This window comes from Emys orbicularis, chromosome 5, assembly GCF_028017835.1.
Source record: "Emys orbicularis isolate rEmyOrb1 chromosome 5, rEmyOrb1.hap1, whole genome shotgun sequence".
In the NCBI taxonomy this organism is placed as follows: domain Eukaryota; kingdom Metazoa; phylum Chordata; order Testudines; family Emydidae; genus Emys; species Emys orbicularis.
Window position 1 is genome coordinate 77,195,139 of NC_088687.1, and position 25,079 is coordinate 77,220,217.

General features: G+C 39.1%; 1 protein-coding gene across 1 annotated transcript in view; it reads right to left on the reverse strand.

Moving 5' to 3' along the window:
* GPM6A (glycoprotein M6A) overlaps positions 1-25,079 on the reverse strand; it is a 204,108-nt gene that overhangs the window by 24,923 nt on the left and 154,106 nt on the right. The window contains exon 3 of the mRNA XM_065404875.1: positions 18,457-18,613. Coding sequence (XP_065260947.1) covers positions 18,457-18,613 — 157 coding nt within the window. The remainder of the gene's footprint in view (positions 1-18,456; positions 18,614-25,079) is intronic.

Below are 25,079 nucleotides of genomic sequence, written 5' to 3' on the forward strand. Positions count from 1 at the left end.
GCAGGACCCACCAAGGTAGAGGAGGAACTTTGTCACACACCATAGACAAACCCTGCCCACCATTAGTAGAGTCTGTTCCTCTATTACATGAACTAATGAAAGACCAAGAGATAATGAAGAATCAAGAACTCCTCCAGAACCTTGAAAAGATGGTGCCCCTATAAGGGTCAAAAATGAAGTAAAACAGATTTCCCCCCACAGTTCATAAGAACGGCCATAATGGGTCTGGCCAGGAGCCCATGTAGCCCAGTATCTGATTTTCCAACAGTGGCCAATGTCAGGTGCTTCAGAGGGAATGAACAGAACAGGTAATCACGGAGTGATCCATCCCCTGCCATCCACTCCCAATCTGGCAAGTAAAGGCGAGGACCACCCAGAGCAGGGGGTTGCATCTCTGACCATGTTGGCTAATAGCCATTGATGGACGTATCCTCCATGAACGTACCTAATTATTTTTGAATCCCATTATACTTTTACCCTTCACAACATCCCCTGGAAATGAGTTCCACAGGTTGATGTGTGTTGTGTGAAGAAGTACTTCATTTTGTTTGCTTTAAACCTGCTGCCTATTAATTTCATTTGGTGAACCCTGGTTCTTGTGTTATGTGAAGGAGTAAATAACATTTCCTTATTCACTTTCTCTATACCATTCATGATTTTATAAACTTCTATCATATCCTCCCTTAGCTGTCTCTTTTCCAAGCTGAACAGTCCCAGGCTTTTTAATCTCTCCTCATATGGAAGCTGTTCCATACCCTTAATCATTTTTATTATCCTTCTCTGTACCTTTTCCAATTCTAATATATCTTTTTTGAGATAGGGTGATCAGAACTGCACACAGTATTCCAGGTATGAGCATACCATGGATATATGTAGTAGCATAACGATATTTTCTGTCTTATTATCTATCCCTTTCATAATGGTTCCTAACATTTTGTTAGCTTTTTTGACTGCTGCTGCACATTGAGTGGATTTTTTCACAATGACTGTAAGAGCTCTTTCTTTAGTGGTAACAGCTCATTTAGATCCCATCATTTTGAATATATAGTTGGGATTATGTTTTCCAATGTGCATTACTTTGCATTTATCAACCCTGAATTTCATCTGCCATTTTGTTGCCCAGTCACTCAGTTTTGTAAAATCCCTTTATAGCTCTTTGCAGTCACCTTTGGACTTAATTATCTTGAGCAATTTTGTATTGTTTGCAAATTTTACCACCTCACTGTTTACCCCTTTTTCCAGATCATTTATGAATATATTGAACAGCACCGGTCTCAGTGCAGATCCCTGGGGGACACCACCACTTACCTCTTTCCATTCTGAAAACTGACCTTTAATTCCTACCCTTTATTTCCTGTGTTTTAACCAGTTACTGATCCAGGAGAGGACCCTCCTTCTTACCATGACTGCTTACTTTGCTTAAGAGCCTTTGGTGAGAGACCTTTTCAAAGGCTTACTGTAAATCCAAGTTCTTGGTTATGCGAACAAATAGAAAGGTGATGTAAATGGCAGTGTAAACTGTGAGTGCAAGCAGCATGCCGAGGTGGAAAGCTGGGATTGTAGCAGTAAAAACAATTATCAAGAGCAAGAAGATGAAAGATAAAGTACACTGGGGTTTGCTCTATCTTACATCTTCTTTGCACCCTCCTATTGGTTACTTTCCTTCTACAACCTTCTTCAGTGTGCAACAATAACACTTAATATTCAGTAAGGTGGACATATCAATTTGTACTGCATCACCTCTGAATTTGTCCCAGAGAATTAAAGAATGATAGCGGGCTGTGACAGAAAAGTGAGAATAATGGCTCTGACTTAAGCATAGAGACATTGTGGAAATGGATTATTACTGCCAGTGATCTATTCTCTCTCTCTCCTCACCAAATACATAGATGATAGATAAGTATAGTGTGGTCTGCATCCCCTATGATCCTATATCAAAGACTATGGCATGTGTGAACTGCTTTACATTGTGTGGATTGAAAGGAAGGCATCTATTACAAAGAAAATGTTCAGCACAATTAAGTATTTTTTCCCTCCACACTATTAAGTTTCTATCTCTACTCATTCTCTGGGTTCTACTTCCCCCAGCCACACATATGATGAGACAACATCTGGTCCAACCCCAGGAATTTATTTACAAGTAATTACTTGGCAGCATAGCGGCACTTCAGAGCTTTGAATTCCAGACTAAAAAGCAAAAGATGTTCTTAATTTATTATCAAGCTAAAGAGTTTTATTGCTATTTTTTAGACTAGGAGCAAGAAATGAAAAAGAATATTCTATGCATGTTTGTTCCGCTTTTAGAATAGCTTTTCAATTTAGGGCTTATTTTAAAATTTCACTTTAGGGGTAAAAAACATCTCCCCTGTTGAGGTTTTCTACTTTTGCAAGAAATAGAATGTGTGCTTTGGTCCTGTTTAAGAGTCCCTTTCTAGGGCTTCAAAAATGAGAAAGAAAGCATTCTTAAAAAGCGTAAAGCAAAGTTATTTTTATGTTAATACCTCAGTATGTGTAGTTAAATGTACTATAATTTAATGGATAGGACCACATATTTCATATTAATTATATTTTAGAACTATACTGCCCAATTTTCATACACGGTTCTGCATTCCTGTGCTCTTTCTGCACATGGAGGTTTAGGAACCTTTCTGCTATGTGTGCATGTGTTAACACAGGCATAAGTGAAGACAAGGCGAAGTCTTTAGAACTATATTTACTCTAAGACCAAACAAGAACTTCTACTTTTATTTTTCTTCTTTCTTGACTCAGTGCTTTCAACTGAAGGACTACTGGTCCACTACATGCTCTAATTAACATTGCAGAACCAGGAAGCCTCTATCTGTTCACGTATCCGAGCAGAGTTCCTCTGGGCGGCAGTCCACTGGCTCCCTTGATGCCTTTGAGGAGCAGTGGGCGCTGTCCGGGGTTCTCTGCTCGGTGTCCCCGTCAGGTTCCCTTCTTTTGACCCTCTGACCTCACTCCTGTTCCTGTTATTTCATTAGTTGTCCCCCAAAATCAGTTGGGTTTCAGGTCCTGTAGATCCTCCCCTTAGGCTGGGGGGGGGGACATCCTTTAACCCGCCCACTTCCCAGAACCCAATAGTTACTGCCAAGAGGCAGAGAGCCTCTGGTATTATGCCTCTCTTACAGATTCCATTGCTTGGTCCTTCTTTCCCAGAAATAATTTCAATGCTTAACTCTATTGCAGCAGCAACATGAGATTTTCATGATTCTTGACAGTTTCACTGCTAACTAGGGGATTGTTGAATAGTAACATCAAAAGGGATACAAGCCATGTTAATTTTACTCTTGCTTCCTGGCAGAGACATAAGCAGCTGTAGAACCAGTGGAGAAATCTGTCTGCAGACTTACAAATAGGGTGACCAGACGTCCCGATTTTATCGGGATTGTCCCGATATTTACTTGTTTGTCCCACGTCCCGACTGATGTTCGGTCGGGACGCGAATTGTCCCGATATTTTGCCCTCTGGCACACAGGCGGAGGGGGCTCGTGCCCCCCCCCAACTCCACTCCCTCCTTCCCCCATTGGATTCCTCCCCAAATTCCCACCCTTGCCCTGCTCCCAGCCCCGCCCCCTCACTGTCCCATTGGATCCCTCCCCAAATCCCCGCCCTGGCCCCGCCTCTTCCCCAAGCACGCCGCATTCCTCCTCCTCGTCCCCCCTCCCTCCCAGGCTTGCGCTAGTCAGCTGTATGGCGGCACAAGTGCTGGAGGAAGGGGGGAGAAGCAGGATGCGGCAGCCCGCTCAGGGGAGGCGGAGGCGAGCTGGTGTGGGGGGGCAAGGAGCTGCCAGTGGGAACTCAGCCCCCACCAACTTTTCCTTTGCTCCGGCAGCTCTTAGGGTTTTTTTGCTTTTGTTCTTTCCTCTGCCGCCGGCTCTTGGGTTTTTTTTTTTTTTACTCCGCCAGCACCCCCGATATTTGCCCCGCCGGTGTCCCGATATTTCACGTCTCTCATCTGGTCACCCTACTTACAAAGACAACAGTGTATCAATTTACATTTTGTTCACTTTGGGAATTTTAACTAAAAGGGTGAGAAATTTAATTTTTATAAAAAAACTAAAGCTTAAATATGCAGAGATTGATGGTTTAGGCCTCCACACTCACCAGGAGAAGCTGACTCTTTGCCACTGGAGTTTTCAAGCACTGTGTATATTATTTTGCGTTTTCCTAAATAATGGATTATTAAGGTAAGCAATTCAATATCTTTTCTCTAGTGATTTCTATTAAAGTAATTTTGAAATATGTTTTCAAGAGTTTTCAAGAAGGTGGTAAATTAAAGATATATTTTATCCCTACATACACCTACCCCTGAATACTTCAATAAAACCCCTCCCGTGATGAACAAACATACAGGGCAAAATCCTGGCCGCACTGAAATCAATGGAAAAACTCCCATTGACTACAGTGGGGTCAGGATTTCACCCATTGTATTTTTTGTATCATGCACATAGCTGGTCACATGAAAAGCAAATATATTTTTTTGAAAACTGTGTTTTTTGCTTTGAATATTTAATTTTTAAAAATCCCCTAAAGAAATATTTCATGTTTATCCCTGTGGCACTTTGGAGCTAAAGAGAGCAAAATCAAACTGAAAAGATTTTGTTACCATAGTGCAAAGGTCTGGCTTGAAATAAAAATACAGTAAACTTAGATAAAAGATACAATTCCAATTCCAAATCCAATACAATTATTGTGTGATAATATTGTTGCCCACTGTGTAAACAAACTGCTTAGAAACATAGGAGAAGTTCAGAGGTGACTGAGTATAAGGAAACTCCTGAAGGTGTAAGGCGTAACTGTGTGTAACTGACATTTGATTCTGGCCCTCTCAGCACGTGCATTACACCTTCTTAGGGTATGTCTACACCCAGCCGCTAGTTCGGCGGCTGGGAATCGAAGTTCTGGGTTCGACTTATTGCGTCTTGTCTGGACGCGATAAGTCGAACCAGGAAGTGATCGCCGTCAACTGCGGTACTCCAGCTAGACGAGAGGAGTACCGCGGCGTCGACGGGGGAGCCTGCCTGCCGCGTGTGGACCGAGGTAAGTTCGAACTAAGGTACTTCGAACTTCAGCTACGTTAGTCACGTAGCTGAAGTTGCGTACCTTAGTTCGAATTGGGGGGTAAGTGTAGACCAAGCCTTAGACTTCCTCTGGACTCCCACCCATTCACAAATATATAATCTCCACATATTCTACCTTTTAAGATGAAGTAGAGAAGTGCCTATTTTAACTTTAGATTGATCAGAGGGCTGTCTGCTTTTGTGATGGCAGAGTAAGATCTTGAGGGAACAAGGGCCTCACCTCTGATAGAATTTCAGCCAGTTAATGCTCCCTGAGGTACTGTAGGTGGTGAGATACTTCATCTACAACCTGTGCTTTGTATCCACGTCCTTCCCCTGTGGCGAAGAGCAGTTGGTAAATATTGGATCTCTTATTTGTGGAGATTGTCAACACCTCTCAGAGAGGACAGACTGCCTATTGCTTCAAACAAAGTAAGGGTATGGCCTTTGCTTAAGAAGTCATCACTGGACACTGACCATCTTGCTAATTATCGACCAGCATTACCTCTTCCTTTTTGGGGCAAGATTGTTGAAAAAGTTGTGGTGAGAGAATTCTCACAATACTTGGATGCATTTGATCTCCTTGACCCTTATAAATCTGGGTATAGGCCTGGCTATGGCTCAGAGACTCGTCAGTGATCTCCTCCTGGCAATGGATGATCAGGTGTACATGCTGGTATTATTAGATCTATCAGCTGCCTTTGATACTGTTGATCATGGGATGCTGCTGACTCGCCTCTGGTGGGAGTGGATAAGGCTGGTGTGCAGTGGCTTTGTTCTTTTCTTTCAGACATCGCTGAAAGAAAAGAGGGGGGAGGGATAGCTCAGTAGTTTGAGCATTGGCCTACTAAACCCAGGGTTGTGAGTTCAATCCTTGAGGGGGCCATTTAGGGAACTGGGGTAAAAATCTGTCTGGGGATTGGTCCTGCTTTGAGCAGGGGGTTGGACTAGAGGACCTCCTGAGGTCCCTTCCAACCCTGATATTCTATGATCTTAAAGAATAGTTGTGGGCCATTGCTCTTCTTCCTGAAGAACTCTCAAGCGTAGGGCACCGCAGCATGCCATATTGTCACCGCTTCTGTTCAATATGTACATGGGGCTGGTGGAGGAGTTAGTAAGGCAGCATGGGGTTTGGTGCTTTCAATATGTGGATGACACTTGGTTGTATGCCTTTATCTTATCTGACTCAAATCATGCAGTTCAACACCTCAGCCAGTGTCTAATCAAGATGGGGGCATGGATGGGAGTAAGGCGATTGAAGCTCAACTCAGAGAAGACTGAAGTGATTATGGTGGGTTAAGAGAAGCAGCTAGAGGAGATGGTGGAAGTCTCTTCCATGCCTTCAATTGAGGGAGTACATCTGCCATTAGTTAATAGTGTTCACAACTTAGACTCCCAGCTGCTGTTTTACAATCATATTACAGCAGTGATCCAATCAACTTTTTACAATCTGTGTCTGACTAAGAGGTTGTGATGTGGACCTTGCAACTGTTATCAATGCTTTTGTTACCTCAAGATGTGCTGTACATGGGGCTTCAGCCATTAAAATCATTCAGAGACTAAAGCTAGAGCAGAACTGAAGGACACATTTACTGAGCAGGGTATCTCTCTGCGAGCACATGACCCCAGTGTTTCAAGAGCTGCACTGGCTCTGCATTGGTTATGAGCTCTAAAGCCTTAAACAGCCTGGGATCAGCCTACTTGGAAAATGGCCTCTCTCCCTATGACATACTGCCACAGTTGTGGTCTGTCCCTACTGAACACATAGAGCTGGATTCATAAAGCAGATCTTTTATAAAACATCCAATCTTGATTTAAAAGTTGTCAGAGATGGAGAATCCAGCCTACCCTTGATAAATTGTTCCAATGGTTAATTACTCTGCTGTTACACCTTATTTACAGTCTGAATTTGCCTACCTTCAACTTCCAGCCACTGAATCATGTTGTACCTTTCTCTGCTAGATTTGGGAGCCCATATTAAATATTTGTTCCACATGTAGATACTTAGGGACTGCTATTAAGTTGCCTTGACTTTACCTTTGTTAAGCTAAATAGATTGAGCCCTTTGAATCTATCACTATAAAGCATTTTTTCTAATCCTTTAATCATCCCCTCATTATAAAAGAGGCTGTCAGGGCATTCTCTGTGAGGACTGTGGCACTCTGGAACTTGCTCCCTTCTAGTTTGAAATAGCACAAGTCTGATGACTTTTCAGGCATGCTACAAAAGACACCTGTTTGATAGGGTCTCTGGAGAAGGCTGAGGGTATGTGCTTCCTAGATGAAGGGGGCAGGTGGCTGGACAATCGAGTTCCTGTGGAATTGATTTTAATGCTGCTGAGATTTAATTTAATTATATTTATTGTATGATGAATTGGGTTTAGGTGCCTTGAGCCTTGGATAGATGTCTTTATTATTTTAAATCTAGATGAATATCTAAATAAAAATAAATTAACTTACACCTCAAGGAGATACACAGTATACAAATGTATAAGCTACAGCAGTTAGACTCCCTTAAACTCAATTACATATCAGTAAAGTTTTAGAGATTTATCACATTAATTGTACTGTTCCCAAGTGTTAAATTCCTGTTATATTTACGGGTATAAACCTTTAGTTGCCTAGTGACCTAACACAGTAGAATGAATTGGCCTTTACGTGCTACCATCATATAAATGTAGAATTACAATAGTGTTGACAAGCCACAAATGTTAACTCCATCAGTGAGAATCTAAATACTGGAAGAGTCCTTTAGGGAGTAATCAGAACAAGGAAGGCAATCACTTTCTACATCATATCTTCTAACTTTCAGATGTATAACAGAAAACCAATAAATCCCATGTAAATCAATATGATGTCATAAAATTATTAATTTCAAACATGTCAAGAATCCTTTCCCATGACTATATATTAAATAGATAAGGAGGCATTTATAACTTTTAAAAAAAAATCAAACAATGCTCCAAAAAATAAAGAAAAAGATATAGGGGGATGTTCTCCCCCCTCTTGGTATCCAGAGGGCATACCCCCCCCCCCCTTTTTTTTTTTTTTTTTTTTTTTTAAAGCACAGTAAAATCTAAACCCAGGTTCAAGAAATATTTGATTAAGTAGGCCACAACAACTAGGCTCCCACCTCCACATCTCTCCCCACAGCCACCTAAATAAAGATAATCCCAGTTCTTTCCCCACTAGTCTCCAGCTTCTTCACAGCTCATATCTCTGCTTTCACTCTTGTGCACAAGTACAAAGTGAAATATGAGCAGCTAAATATTTGCATTTAAAAACCCAAGAGATGCTGGATGATTGGGAACATTGATATAAAAATATTGATACCCTACAGAAAGATCTATAAATCACAGCAAAGATATCCTTCCAAAGTTTTTTGCCTAATTTACCACCATCACTACCACTCCCTAATGCAAGCATATGTATACACACACACCCCTTCTCATTTGTCTTTCATTATTACTTCTACAAAGATATGTTCATCCTTCATCTCTCTCTGCAATGTTACATGCTATGTTACAACTCCTAGATTAGTCCCCTCCTTGTTGGAACACTAATATATTTCATACTACTTTACTGCTGTCATTTGATTGATTCTTCTTCACTTGCCTTCCTACCACCAATTGATTGTAAGAGTAAGGAAATGAGAATATTGGGCTCTATATTCTATTAATAATGGGCTAGTTTGTAATAACCAAGATCAATCTCTCATGTTTCTATAATAATCCTAATTAATCCACATACTGTAATGTATATTCATATGTAAAAAAATCTATAAAAAGTTAATAGCAAATGGTGAAAAGAAGTGTGAAACTTCAAAGGTTAAGAATTGTTCAGATCTCTGTAATATGACAAACGATTAACTCCCAACAGCTTTAGCCTGGGAAGTGAGTGGCAGTCCCTTATACAAATCTGGGGTTTCTACCCTTCTGATTTATGCTATTAAATATTAACTAAAGAAACATTATTTACGTTCTAGAGTGGTAGCATCTGTTATTGTTATGGCTAAATGCAATGTTCATTCTGACTCCTTTTTTTACAGTTCCTTTTACATCCTTCAATTATTTCCTTTGGGTTCAAATTTTCTACCCTTGGTGACCACGAAGATGTAGTCAATTCTTTTCTTTGGAGGGCCACCAATATCTGTTCAGCTTTTTTGAGTTCTCTGTGTATTGTTAAAAAATACACTACTCATGATCTGATCAGAAATATTGTGCACACAACTCAGATGCCTAACTAGATTTTTGTTCAAATTTTGTTTTGTAGATCTCATTGTAATCTATAGAAAAAACTGAGTTCATTCATAAAAATGGTTTAATAGTTTAAAAATGATTCCCTAGATGTGATGACTCTGCTTCTGCAATCCAAAGAACACAAGTTTTATTTGCTGCTCTACAGCAATGTGAATGCTTATCTAAATTGCTGTCCTCCACAAATATTTTTTTTTAACATTAGTGCTCACAAAGTGTCACACTTCCTTTGAATCTGAGTTTTGGATTGTTTTACTAGGGCTGTCAAGGGATTAAAAAATCAATCATGATTAAAAAAATTAATCATGATTAATCACACCGGTAAACAATAATAGAATACCATGTATTTAAATATTTTTGGATGTTTTCTACATTTTCAAACATATTGATTTCAATTACAAAGAATACGAAGTGTACAGTGCTCACTTTATTTTTATTACAAGTATTTGCACTGTAAAAAACAAAAGATAGTAGTTTTTCAATTCCCCCATTACAAGTACTGTAGTGCAATCGCTTTATCATGAAAGTGCAACTTACAAATGTTGAATTACGTACAAAAAAAACCCCACCCTACACTCAAGACCAAAACAATGTTGTAGCCGGCGTCGCAAGATATTTATGTGCCAGATGCCTTAAAGATTCATATGTCCCTTCATGCTTCAACCACCATTCCAGAGGACATGAGTCCATGCTGATGACGGGTTCTGCTCGATAACGATCCAAAGCAGTGCGGACCGACACATGTTCATTTTCATCATCTGAGTCACATGCCACCAGCAGATTTTCTTTTTTGGTGGTTTCGGTTCTGTAGTTTCCATATTGGAGTGTTGCTCTTTTAAGACTTCTGAAAGCATGCTCCACACATCATCCCTCTCAGATTTTGGAAGGCACTTCAGGTTCTTAAACCTTGGGTTTAGTGCTGTAGCCATCTTTAAAAATCTCACATTAGTACCTTCTTTGCATTTTATCATATCTGCAGCGAAAGTGTTCTTAAAACAAAGAATATGTGCTGGGTCATCATTCGAGACTGCTATGATATGAAATATATGGCAGAATGTGGGTAAAACTGAGCAGGAGACGTACAATTCTCCCCCAAGGAGTTCAGTCACAAATTTAATTAATGCATTATTTTTTTAACGAGCATTGTCAGCATGGAAGCATGTCCTCTGGAATGGTGGCCGAAGCATGAAGGGGCATACAAATGTTTAGCATATCTGGCATGTAAATACCTTGCAATGCCAGCTACAAAAATGCCATGTGAACGCCTGTTCTAACTTATTGTAAATAAGAAGCAGGCAGAAGTATGTCCCGTAAATGTAAAGAAACTTGTTTGTCTTAGCGATTGGCTGAACAAGAAGTAGGACTGAATGGACTTGTAGGCTCTAAAGCTTTACATTGTTTTGTTTTTGAGTGCAGTTATGTAAAAAAAAATCAACATTTGTAAGTTACACTTTCACAATAAAGAGATGGCACTACAGTACTTGTATGAGGTGAATTGAAAAATAGTATTTCTTCTGTTTCATTTTTATAGTGCAAATATTTGTAATAAAAATAATAATATAAAGTAAGCACTGTACACTTTGTATTCTGTGTTGTAACTGAAATCAATATATTTGAAAATGTAGAAAAACATCCAAAATATTTAATAAATATCAATTGGTATTCTATTGTTTAATAGTGCGATTAAAATTGCAATTAATCACAATTAATATTTTGAGTTAATCGCAGGAGTCAACTGTGATTAACCGACAGCCCTAGTTTTTACCCAAATGTATATACCCACACCTGCCTGTTTCTCATTTTATCTCCTATCCCTTCTTCCAACCTCTTTGTTATGAGTGCTATTTGCAACATTCTGTGTATACAATTACCTACTCTTTAAGATGCAAATTGGACAAATAAATCTGGATTTACGATGGATTCCTGAGGCACTCTACTGCACACCTCCCTCAAATGAGATACATTGCTGCTTTCCCATACGATATACAAGACCACACCTCTGCCTGTGGGAGGCACTCTAGGAAGGTTATTTACACCTGGTTTGAGAGGCAGGCATGCTGGAAGCCCGCAGGGCTTCTACAAGGAAGCATGCCAACGAGGCTAGGGTTGGAAAAGAAGTGGAGTACTCTTTCAAGCATTGCCCACTTGAGATACCACTCGAAGTAGATTGTGAAGTTGTTCAAAATGTGATCACATGTGCTCTGTTAGACTACACTCAGCTTGGCTTCCCCACAGTGGGGCTTCAGTGCCCTACTGGGCACTGAAGGATTGGCTCCCCTTTAGGCATGGCTCACATGCCTCCCTAATCTATATTCCTCTCTTCTGGCTTCTTGACTCCAATGGTCAAACTGGGGAGTGAAAATAGTAATAATACTCTCCTAATCAATATCCTCTCATGGAGCCCTTACAATAAATTGTGAAAATGTTCACAATATGATCCTCCCTCTTTCCTTACGTGCTTCAATAAACCATGCGAATTAACAATGTTTACTTTTAAATGATTGGCCTTGGAAATCTGAGTTGTTTCAGTGTCCCTACAAACTCAAGGAGACATCTCTGCATCATCTACGTAAAACTCACTTTGTAAAGATTTTCTGCACCACTATAACATCTACAGACCTTTTCACGTACATGAAATCTGAGATTCTTGAGAATAAGAGGGGATCCTGAAAGAATGTACTGGGTTGCTAACCCACAGCAACCCAGCCAAATTTGAGCCCTGTTCATTACACACTGCTAGGAGGACATAGACCAGAGGTGGGCAAACTTTTTGGACTGAGGGCCACATCTGGGTATAGAAATTGTATGGCCGGCCATGAATGCTCACGGTTCCCAGCCAATGGGAGCTGCGGGGGCAGCGCTTGGGGCGGGGCAGCGTGCAGAGCCAACTGGCTGCCCCTACGCGTAGGAGCCGGAGGGGAAACATGCCGCTGCTTCCAGGAGCCACACGGAGCCACGGCATGTGTGAAGCAGGGCAAGCCCCAGACCTCGCTCCCCATTGGAAGCTCGAGGGCCAGATTAAAACATCTGAAGGGCCAGATGCGGCCCCCGGGCCATAGTTTGCCCACTCTGACATAGACAGTGGAAGTAAATTTAGTCCATACAATTCTGCAAGTCACCTCTCCGGTAAGCTTTGCTATTCATATTAGTTTTTGTATTTTTCAAAGATTTGCTTGCACACAATCTCTAATATTCCCTTCTTCCTTTTCTTACTGCCAAAATCTCCCCCTCCCCCAAATTCCATTTTCCCCTTCTTTGCTGCCAAAATCTTCCATCTTCATTTATCCACCTCTGTCTATTCCATTTCTGGTCTTGACAGTACCCCCCTTGGTCATCAACATGATGTAGTTTCTATAGTTTGATTCAATAACTTCATCCGTTGTTTAAGTCCCTGCACTTTCTCCTCTAGAATATAATTCAACTTTGCCCTTTTTCACTATCACATAATCATACGGAACATATATAGCAACAGAAAATTCCTACTTGTGATTAACAGGTAAATACTACAGTAGCCACAAGGGGAATAAGGAATCAGCCATAGCAGGAGTAAGTGGGAAGATCTGCTTCATGGTAAGGATGAGCCAGAGAAGAAAAACATAGTTTGCTGCTCTTGCAGACTTTGGGGAAGTTAACTGGAAGGATAAGAATCCACAGACATATAGACTAGAAACTAAATGGGACAGAAAGTGTGACTACTATGTTAGCAACTGAGTCTATAATATTGATGTCTACATTGTGAGAGTAAATAACAATCTGACTGATAAAAGAGACTGAATAAGATGGCTAACTACTAGTATAAAAATAGGCCTGCCAGACATGAGCAAAGGATGAGGTCAGCAAAACTCATATTCATCAGATGAACAATAGAGCTATTATGCAGACAGCTACAATTGTACATTCAAAGGAGAATCTCTCTGAAACCTAGGGAAGATAAAGTTAACAATTTGATTATTTTATGTCCATAATAGGAAGGCACAACCCATGGAAAAAGTGCAGTAGCTCCCACACAAGCTTTGGAAATATATAACTCAATCACATTTTCAGAAAATATTTTCATCAAGAAATTACGTATTGATCAAACTTACACACTGAGAAAAAATGCCATATACTGTGTGAAAGCCACATTCATAACCCAATTAATTTGAAAGCAAAATAAAACATTTTTCCAGTTTATTGCCGACAAAAAAAAAAAAAGGTCAAATAACAGAGTACAAAAGAAAAGAAGAGACAGAGGCAATGCATGGATAGTGCCTGGCAGGCTACTGTATTAAGGCAAGCAACAACACTGAAGCAGTAACCCAGCCCAAAATAGCAAAACTTTTCATTTTAAAGAGTAAAATAATTAGTTATGCAATAAGTGATACCTAGAAGCCAAGGTTTCAGAAAAGAGATGCTGTGATGATTGAGAAATGAGTCTTTCATTTAGTCAGCTGACTGACATCACATATGGAAAAGATACATACCACGATCATCAAGGCGAATATAAATGGGAGGGCCACCTGATCTCAACTACATTAACTATGTCACAAGTGGCTTTAGGCATAATTGAATTTTCTTTCTCATTTTCTAGCTAATCAAGCTCCACTGCCATTCTATATATCTGTTTATTTAATTCATGGAATATACATATAGTATTGAGAAATGTAAGTATGAAGACTAAAAACCACTGCTGATCTGTGCTTGAATTTATTTAACAATCCTGTGCTGCCCTTATTTTACTTCATTAACAATGAGTTAGCTCTGAAACAATAGTCACTGACTTTTACCACTGACACTTACTCAGGACCTGTCTACATGGGCAAAAAAGGGCAAAACTGTCTGCTTTCAACACAAAAGTTTCACTTTTTGTCAAAAAACTGAATATCTAAACACCAAAAAGTTTTCAGTTTCTCAGTGAAATGTCAACATTTTCCACAGAAAATTGACAAAAGCCATTTTTTTTCATTTTTTGTCAAATAATTTTTCCAGAAACCTCCCCTCCCCCGCACCCCCGACATTTTCTGACCAGCTGTAGTTACTGGTGTAATCAATGCATGCATGTATTATACACTTCATTAATATCAGCAGGTACTGATGCTGAAGCGGAAAAGAACTCAACTTGATTCCCAGACCTCCAGGTGAGCCTGCAACGTTACTGTTCAGAAATATTTTTTAATTCATAATATGAGCAAATTCTACCTGGAATCATTGAGACAAACACACAACCTCATTTTTACAGTGCCACTTTTCAAGTTACAGCCATTATGTGGTTTGAAATTATTTTAGAATGCAAATATTTTGTGTGCATATGTGACCATAAAGAGGTCACTTTTAGAATACCTTTTTGGGTCACTTTTAGAATACATTGCTAGAAAGCAACTGGTTGATTCTATTAGTTGAGATTTTTGGTTTTGTGTAGTGTTTTTTTTTTTAACTTACAAGATCAATATCCCAGAATTCCATATAAGGAAGCCTTCTTGCAGCCTGTGATATGAGCTAATCCTCCTCAATAGCATAATCTCCATTTGGCAACTCTACAATTACAGTATATTAATTTCTCTTATCTGATCTACACAGCAACAGCAACAGCACCATCTGGGCTACATACACAGGGCAACCTTTTTAATTTTTAATAGGAGTTATATGTCTAATTCTCCGTGTACTGTGCTCTGAATTTATCCTCCTACATATAGTGATGTGAAAAAGAGGAATGCAGAAATGCAAAAGCATCATGATAGAACTGAACTATCTTTTAACGACATCTTTTTCAAATAAAAATTGTTGCTTTTCTCTAGTCATTATTTTTATATATTTATTTATATAAAGAATTATTTTTAAAATATGTGAATGAAGTAAAAGAAATGTGTGAACAAGACTGCCTCAAATTTTAATTGATATAAATCTGTATATTTTAAGAATGTAGAGTTGTAGGCTAGATTAAAATAAAAAGACCAATAAAAACTCCACTGTTCTTTATCATGACAAGATTCCTGCTGATCTTAAGAAGGACATACAGAACCAGAGCAGGAATCAAAGTATGGGAAGAAAGGAGAGGCCAGGAAATAAAGAGCTAACTCAAGGAGGTCAGTTGAAGAGTTAGGGAGAATACAGAGTATTGCCCTGTGACTCCCAGCGACCCACAGAGCTCCCTGCAGCGACTACTGTAATGCTTTTAACATATTCCTTGATTCCTTCGACTGACAACGCATATCAAACATTTCTAAACAAATATAAATCAAACAAATTTGCCATCTTCATTAAGCTGGAATTAAGGTTGGGAGTGCACGTCTATATACAACTATACATATAAAATGATGGGGTCTAAATTACCTGTTACCACTCAAGAAAGATCTTGGAGTCATTGTGGCTAGTTCTCTGAAAACATCTACTCAATGTGCAGCGGCAGTCAAAAAAGCGAACAGAATGTTGGGAATCATTAAGAAAGGGATAGATAATAAGACAGAAATATCATATTTCCTCTATATAAATCCATGGTACGCCCACTTCTTGAATACTGCATGCAGATGTGGTTGCCCCATCTCAAAAAAGATATATTGGAATTGGAAAAAGTTCAGAAAAGGGCAACAAAATGATTAGGGGTATGGAACGGCTTCCATATGAGGAGATTAATAAGACTGGGACTTTTCAACTTGAAACGAGATGACAAGGGGGGATATGAGAGAAGTCTATAAAATCATGACTGGTGTGGAGAAAGTAAATAAGGAAGTGTTATTTACTCCTTCTTATAACACAAGAACTAGGGGTCACCAAATGAAATTAAAGGCAGCAGGTTTAAAACAAACAAAAGGAAATATTTTTTCCACACAACGCACAGTCAACCTGTGGAACTCCTTGACAGAGGATGTTGTGAATATAACAGTATTCAAAAAAGAAGTAGATAAGTTTATGGATGATAGTCGATCAATGCCTATTAGCCAGGATGGACAGGGATGGTGTCCCTAGCCTCTGTTTGCCAGAAGGTGGGAATGGGTGACAGGGCATGGATCACTTGATGATTACCTGTTCTGTTCATTCTCTCTGGGGCACCCGGGATTGGCCACTGTCGGAAGACAGGATACTGGGCTAGATGGCCGGTCTTATGTTCTTATGTCAGTATCTTAGGTTTGGGGGTTTTTTTAACCCTTACAAACAGGTTAGTTATCAAATAGCCACCAAAAAAGGACCAGGAAATTCAAAATTAGGGTTTAACCTAAAAGAAACCCAAATATTTGAAAATATAGAAATGTACAGAATTAGAACTGCCATACAATCTCCCTGGGGGGAAAATACTCTGGATGAAATCCTGACTCCATTGAAGTCAGCTACAAAACTCCCATTCACTTAAATTGGGCCAGGATTTCACCCTCTCTGTCAACTTCCTCCACCCATAGCAAACAAGTTCATCTTGTTATTGGGCATGAAAACCAGACTGCCTTAATTTTAATTGTACATATTGAATCCTCCTAGGCATAGGTGATAAGATTTTGGCATTTATTATTATGAAAGGAATAAAGGTTAATGTGTAGATGGAGCATAACTCTTTGTATTGAAGAATGCATATATCAAAACTGTTATAAAATCAATGATCTGGGCTCCACAAGTTGTATTAGTACAGTATCTCCTGTACATTTAAGATGTCTGCAGCCATAGACTTAAGACTTCTCAAAGCCCATAAGATGATAAAAGCATGATCAAAGAACATGGTGGTGGTCTCAGTACAGTAACTTTTCCCAATTTATAATGTTCCCAGCCTCTGACTACAGACATCTTTAAAGGTCTCAACAAGTCCTCGGTCCAACTATTAATCTCAGCCAGTAGTTATGAATGGAACAAAGTCAAGAAGATGAAAGAGTGACATTATTATAGGGCAGGTTACAGTTGTTAGGATGGCCTTAACTGTGCATTTCCACAATTTCAAATATGTGGATTTCTTTTCAAGTTAAGTTTAGCTATGGATTGCCTGGGTTTCTAATAGTTGACTCTTGATAACTATTATGCTCTTGGAAGGTTTTTACCCTTTGTCACCAGAATGTACTCTTAGCCTTTACTTCAGCTTATCAATATATGTCATCTCAGAATATAGTGTAGTGATTAGCCCTCCTTTGAATAAAATGTTATGTTCATGCTATTTGCAATTATGCCTATTATCATCAAGGTATAAAATGACCAACTTTAAAAATTCTACAGGCTTCCAAAAGTGCATCAATCACCTACTCCCACTCAAACAGCAAAATATTTTTGATAAATGATGTGACAATACCTGAGCTTCTAAGAATGGAAGAGAAAATAGGACAAACACACAGGTAAAAGGAATGATAATTTGGTAAGCCAAGAAATTTACTACCCCAATCTGCCCATCTTTAATACTCTCAGATTTAGAGTAGCCTCTCCCCAACCCAGAAAGGTTCTGTTAATAAAGACTCCCTTGAATTTATTCAGCACAGTCCCCCAAAATATAATTATTTAGTTGTTTCAGTAGTAAACAGAGACTAAGTGTGACTGGCCAAGCAATCCTAGGGCATAAATGTGCATGTAGCTAATCCAGAAGTCAATTTGTGGTTTAGTTTTGAAGTGAATATGACTTTTGAATAACTGTTCACCAATATGAGTAAAAGGTTCAAAATCCAGCTCCACATTATTAAACAAGGAGGAACTGTTCAGGGCCTGATCTATTTATCAGCTCTCACTATGATTAAATATTACAACCTATATACAGATATGTAGCAGTTCCTAAAGCACCAATCAGGATACGGGCTCCATTATGTTGGGCACTATAAAATCACATATGAAAACATGGTCCTGCGCCAAAGAGCATAATACTGAGCAATGAGTTTTCACAGTTAGCTTGGGCAAAAGAGCCTGTCCATTTAATTGGTGAAGTGATTATTTCTACAAACATGAGTATTAATTATTATGTAGCTTTTATATAGCATTTTTCATCAGTAGATATTGCTTAGCTAATATGGAGACCATTCATATTATTCCATTCCTTTCTTGCTGCAGTTTTTAAACTACTAATATATAAGAATATATAACAACCCCCCTCCCTAGAGACATATTTCCTCTGTAAACATATCCTAACCTATTCCAACGATGCTATTGAAATTAACATAAGTAATGAAGGTTATCATATTAACATACCCAGGCACTGACACATCTGCCGCAGGTGGTGATTTTGAAATCTCCATAGAGATCCTTGATGGCACCAGTCGTAAAGAATCCCTCCACCATCAGCAAAATGCCGTAGACAAAGAATGCAGCTGCTATGCCATAGATCACATACTTGAAGATGTCAATCCTGTACAAGAAGTGTGAAAGTTATTTATCTCAACAACAGTTCAGTGTTATATAATAAGATCTCCTCTAGCATAAGAGTTTGCACTCTGAAAAAGCTTCAGTGCTGATGTTCTATAATGTTAACTGCATTTAAAGATGTGTGTAAATGTTGCCTTATATAGCATGTGGCTGACACATCTGAATAATGGTTACACAAAAAAATAAGGGCTCCCTTCACTTAACGGTATTCAAAAATTGTCCTGGATCAGTAAAAGAGCAGTATTTAAGTCCAAATAATTCCAAAGTCAATTAATCCTCATTTATTATTATCTAAACAGTGTAATCGGATTAAAATATTTCAACACATGTAATTAGCAAACATGAATAGAAAACATGATTCTGAAATATTGCGCTCCCTTAAAGATCATCTTGCTTCCTGGACAGTTACAGATATTGAAATGTAATGTGTCATGAAAAAGAGGCTCAGTCACAATCTTCAATTAACTACTCATCACCATACAATTCGTTTTATTTAGTTCTCACATGGCATTATTAATCTCTGCTAACAACTCTCTCTCCTCATTATTTTGTATCCACTATTCCCCAATGGACAGTGCATTTTTGGAGACAGCATTTAAAAAGGATTCCCTAGACACCATATTGAACCTGGTCCTTGTTACTGTTAGCCACGCATGGCAGAAGGGTAACATATTCATGTAATGACTTCCATTCCAAGGGATCGCAAAACATTTTATAAACTATTGGACCAGTCCTGCTCACCTACTCACGGCAATATGAGCATGATTATTATCTGTATTATGGTAGTGTATAGAGGCCCCGGCTGAGATCAAGGACCCATTGTGTGGGCACTATAAACACCTGTAGTAAGACCCAGTTCCTGCCCTGAAGAGTTTACAGTCTAATTTAAGACAAGGCATAGTGAGCACCACAAGGGGACTATGCACATGAGTCAAGCAAGAATTGAGATCTAAATCTACTGATAAAATGTGAGATTCTCTGCTATGCCTCTGAGAGGGGCTTTAAGTCACCCTTTCACCTTTCTAATCCCAGGATACTCTAGTGACTGGAATGGCTCCTGGCAGAGAATACACACTTCTGGAAGGTTTGAATAATGATAGCTTCCCCACGCTGTGCGATGGGCCCCAGCATTGCCTGGTATTTGCACAGTGTGGCATGCTGTGACCCAGCCCACTAGGTATCCCTCCTGCCCCCCGCCTTGACCCCAGTACTGGGGCTTGTGAGGAGGTCCTCAAAAAGCAGCCTTGTGACTATCTTCTGCAGTGCCTGAGTCAGGGGAATTCCCGCTCAGGAAGATCATGGGTTTTATAATCCATTTATGCTGCTCCAGCCCATTTACCTGCTCTAAAGGGGTCAGAGTGGAGGGTTCAGGATCTCACAATTTGATTTAGATCAGAAATTTTCAAACTTTTTCCATATCAGGACTCTGCAGCCAATCTCCAACCCCTTACTTATCTATATGGAATCTTCCTTCAGTTTAGCAATATTGGCAGGGCCCGGTGTTTGTAACTCCATGATATCTGTTTGCAATTCTCCTGGGGGTAAAAACGCCCAGGCTGAGAACCCCTGATTTAGATTAATCCTTTAAATCACCACTGCATTCCAGTCATCTCTTGGGTGAAGTGAAGGGCTGGACAATATTCCAACTATTATAGTGTCTGTCATATTATGAAATGTTCGTAGTAATAGTGTAAAATGACCCGTCATGTTATTATGACGACTTGATATGTCATCTCATGCACTACTATTACTGACACATAATACAATAATGTAAAATACAATTATAACATTGAAATAAAATAAATTTCAAAATGGAACAAAATATTTTGGTTCCTTTTCTTTCTGTGGGAAATTTTGTCAAAATAAAAAAAAATCAGTTTAATTAAAATTGCATATTGCACTGAAAAACAGTTTCCACAAAAATATTTTCAATCTCATCTATGAAACATAACTGTAAATGTAGGTTTTAAGACAACAAGTCTCAAAGCTCAAGTAACATATCTTTGAACTTAAAAAGCTTGTGAAATTGCAGGTCATCCAAAGACATAAATGTGCACTTTGTATGTCAAATGTCTCAGCATAAATGCCTCTGTGGTGTCTTCAGTGTTTCTGAGAACAGTTGAAACAAGCTTTTTTAATTGCTAACCAATGATCTGGCACCTGGTTGAGGGCAAGATATGTATCATTATTAAACTGAGTCAGCACCTAGAAAATAACTTAAGAGTAACATTTTTAAATGATGCTGAACTGAAAAGGGCTGGGAAAAAACATGCTAAGCTTTTACCTTTAACAAGGTGCTTTATCCTAATAAAGAATCTGCTCTCAAGATATTTTTCTGCTACCTTTCCTAGCCTCACAATCAGATGAGTCTAAGGAGTCACATTTGATATCTGTATTTAGAAACTGGATATCTGAACTAAGGATGTAGATACTCAGATGGAAGAATACAGTCTGATTCATCTGCATCACTAGAAATCTCATAATTGTTCAGAGAGTTGCGTAGTGTCTCATGTTTGTTCTTGTATGTTAAAATAATTGTCAAAAATCCCCTTTCAGTTGTTTTTATGATAATTCAGCAAGTATAAAATTCATTTTACACAAAGACCTTAAATGACTGATTTTGGAGCAAATCTTGCCATTATTTATAAAGATATACCCTCATAGTAAAGGAAATAGACAAAAATAGTTAAAATATAACTTGATTATAGGTCCAATTCTACCTCCCACACTAGCCATTATACACTTCCATAATGGCATATTGCTCAGTGCTATAGAAATACAGAGCTGTAGTGGAGCTGATGGGATTCTGAGATGCAGTTCACGCCAGTGGGAACTGAGCAAAGGCTGATATATTTCAACCTCCGCAGCAGCCTAGAATCTGGGTGGGAAAAAGGTGGTTTTAAGTCATCTTTGCTATGCCTCCCCAGATACTCCATCTCCTGTGCTGCTCCTCGAAAAGGCACATCACAGAACCAAGCCCGAGCACAAACGTCTACACCACAATTAAATAGCTCCGTAGCCTGAGCCCCGTGAGCCTGAGTCAGCTAACATGGGCCAGCCGCGGGTGTTTAATAGCAGTGGAAACATAACCTAGAAGCCTCCCATTGTCATCAGTAGGAATGAGAATAGCTCGATAACGTCCATTAAAATAAATGGAAACAAGACATACACCTACTATCTTCTGTTGAAGCAGGGTCAGGCAAATTGGTCTTGTCTAATCTAGGATTTTTCAGACCCATAATTCCCAACAGGTGCAGTTTCACCAAGTGGAAGTGAATTAAGATAAACTGAATTAAGGCCACTCTGAATGAGAGTGGCCTCATAGGGGTTTAATGCAGGTTAACTAATCCACTTTTAATTCACATTTTTAGTTAATTAGGATTAACTTTCCTGCATGTTGCCATGTAGACAAGTCTTTATGTCCCTTTGAAAAAACACATCCCCAGTATAGATGCAACCTCTTTCTCTGTGTGTATGTGCATGCACACGCACACATGGCTAAAAGTGAGAAAATATGTTGCTCTCTAATGGCTGGGGTCAATTTAGAAAGGACGTTTGGTATTACACCAGCTGACACCTAACAGAAATCTTCCATTAGTTCAGGAGGTGGTTAGACGTCCATGTTTCTGGGGTCGAAAGGCCAGGATTCTAGTCTTGCTCTCCTTAATTATGGAGAGGACCAGCCTCTTCATAGTTAAGGCTGGAACTATAGTCCAAACATAAGGCTGAATTTGATTCCTATGTACTTTAGCTCCAAAACAAAGAAATATTTTCATGCTTACAAACGTTCAGAATAAATCTCACTAACAGCTAGAATGCTTTTGGAAAATGTTGATTAAGTACACATTGAGATTAAAAAAAAAAATTAAAACTTCTCCATCTAAAACCTTTGCAATGTCTAAGGATTGTGCGTGCCTTGGTCTGCCCAGGGAAATCATATTATATCACAAAAGTGAAACATAGGTAGAATTTGACATTGACTCATGCTAGAAGAAGTTTTCAAGGGCAGGACTAGTGAAATATTCAGAAATTACCATTGTTTAAAAATTAGATTTGATTCTTTTGAATATCGGGGGTAGCCGTGTTAGTCTGTATCCACAAAAACAACAAGGAGTTCGGTGGCACCTTAAAGACTAACAGATTTATTTGGGGATAAGCTTTCGTGGGTAAAAAACCTCACTTCTTCAGATGCAACATTCTTTTGAATGGAGCTGATGGGGGTAAAATGGCTTAGAATATTTATTATTAATGGTATTATTGTTTATGCTGCAGTAAACCCCCCAAAAAACCATTTAGGATTAGGATGCCAGGAGCCAAGAAGGTCTAGCGGAAGACCAAAGGGGGAGACAGAAGCCAGTGGGTGGAATGTGGTGAATAGGAGCAAGGGAGAGAAAGAGGGGGCTGTGCGGTATATAGCATTACAACAGGAAAGGAGGCTGCTCCCTTAATAGGAGCAGAGGGGGAAGATGATTGGAGCCAAAATTACAAACCTTTCATTCAGTGCAGTATTTGGATGCTGTGAATAAATGGCATAGGGCCATACACTGAATGAGGAGGATGAAAAGAAATATAGAGTAACTACCCATTCAGGGACCCTGTGGGAAAAATCGTACGTGGTCATGTAATTAATGTAATCATTCTGCAGACACACAAAGGGGCTGAGTTAAGGTTACAAAGGCAACCTTATTTATAACAGTTTCTACCTTTAGAGTGCTTGACTTTGCAAACTCAATGTTGCATTAACATAGGCTTTTTGTGTAAACACACAATATTGATATAAAGAAGAAAGACTATTTTGAATGAAGTTCTTGTGAAACAATTGTGTTGATGGAAGTAAAATCAATTTTTAGAGAATAAAGAATGAATTGTTTTGCATGCCATCAAAATCTGGTAGAGAATATTTGTGTTATGGACCTATTCAGGTAGAGATCAACATGTTCATAAGATTTTTCCAACCTATAGTTCAAGCTGTGCTTGCACTGATCTAAATTAAATCAGTCTGACTGTAGAACTTTTCCTTTCTCAATTTTTTCTAATGCTGATTATTAATTATTCCATATTAAGCAGACTTCATAAATAATTAATGAGTTTGGATTCAATCCAACCTGAGGGACATGAGAATAGCTGTAGAGAAAATAGTCACTTTTTTTCTAACAGAAGCAGCCACTATACTTTGCCACCTGAGTGTGCTGTCATCTTGGAAGAACAAACAGGGCGCAATTAAGTGAAGCGTGGTCTGTCCCAGCAGAATCAAGTTACAGATAGAAAAAAAATATAGGTCATCTCGTTCTTTCCCACATCAGTTCTCTTCAGTATTTTTCCTTGTACTTTAACAAATCCAGTTTCAATAATAAAACCACAACAATAGTTAATAAGATAAACCCCAAGCACTTTATGAACATTCAAAAGCTGTGAACTTTGGAGAAGAGATTGTTGTGACAAATGATATAGACTCTGACGTGGGTTCAGCTGTTTGAATGAAGAAAAGGTGGATTCACAAATGTGATAAAATTTGCAATGGTCTATTATTTGCAAAAGATTAGTCAACCACTCACTGAGCTGGTCAAAAAATGGAAAAAAAAAAAAGTCCAGATAATTATTTAGTGAAATAACGTCAAAAGTTGTAATGGATATTATTTGAAAAAAATGAGAGGGGCACCTTCTCCTAGACATTGGGGAAAGCTGGCTCCCAGGAGAAAGAAGGGGGTGTAATCAAATCCCTCCTTCAGATTGGGTTGATTGCCAGGTGATACAGCAGCAAGTAAGCAGCTTGGTGCTACTTACATGATATAGGCAAACACATGCTCACAGGACTGAACATGTTCTAAGATTTTAAGGCCAGAAGGGTCCATTATGTTCATCTAGTCTGACTTCCTACATAACACAAGACATAAACCAGTTGTGGGCAACCTGCAGCCTGTGAGGGTAATCCACTGGCAGGCTGTGAGACAGTTTGTTTACAAACCACTTTGCCCACCACTGCCATAAACCCTGACATGGTAATTTCTACATCAAAATGCATGTTGTATGGACCCAAGACCAGCTGTGCCTGTTAGATACCTGCTAACTAAACTCCTTGGTTACCAAAAAAAAAGATGAACATCACCTTCAAAGACTGACAGAAGCTCAGGCCATGTGGAGTTTAAGTGTTCCAAGAGGCTGGAGCTCTTTCACATCTGAGGGGAAAGAGTCAGGCTCTCTATGATTGGGGTGCTCTTGGAGAACAGATAGAAAATGTGCTGGGCTGGCACGCTGATTATCTGAAGGTTTCCCGTGAGGCGTTCACATAATAGGGATTATCCTCTTTTTGAAGGAGAAGACCAACATGCTCTGTCATCAATCTTTGCACAAAACTCCTCTACGAACTAAGTGACAGAATATGTGCATTTATTATTTGTTTTGCTGAATAAGGAGGGTGTGTGGAACAGACAGTGCAAAGAGCTGCGATT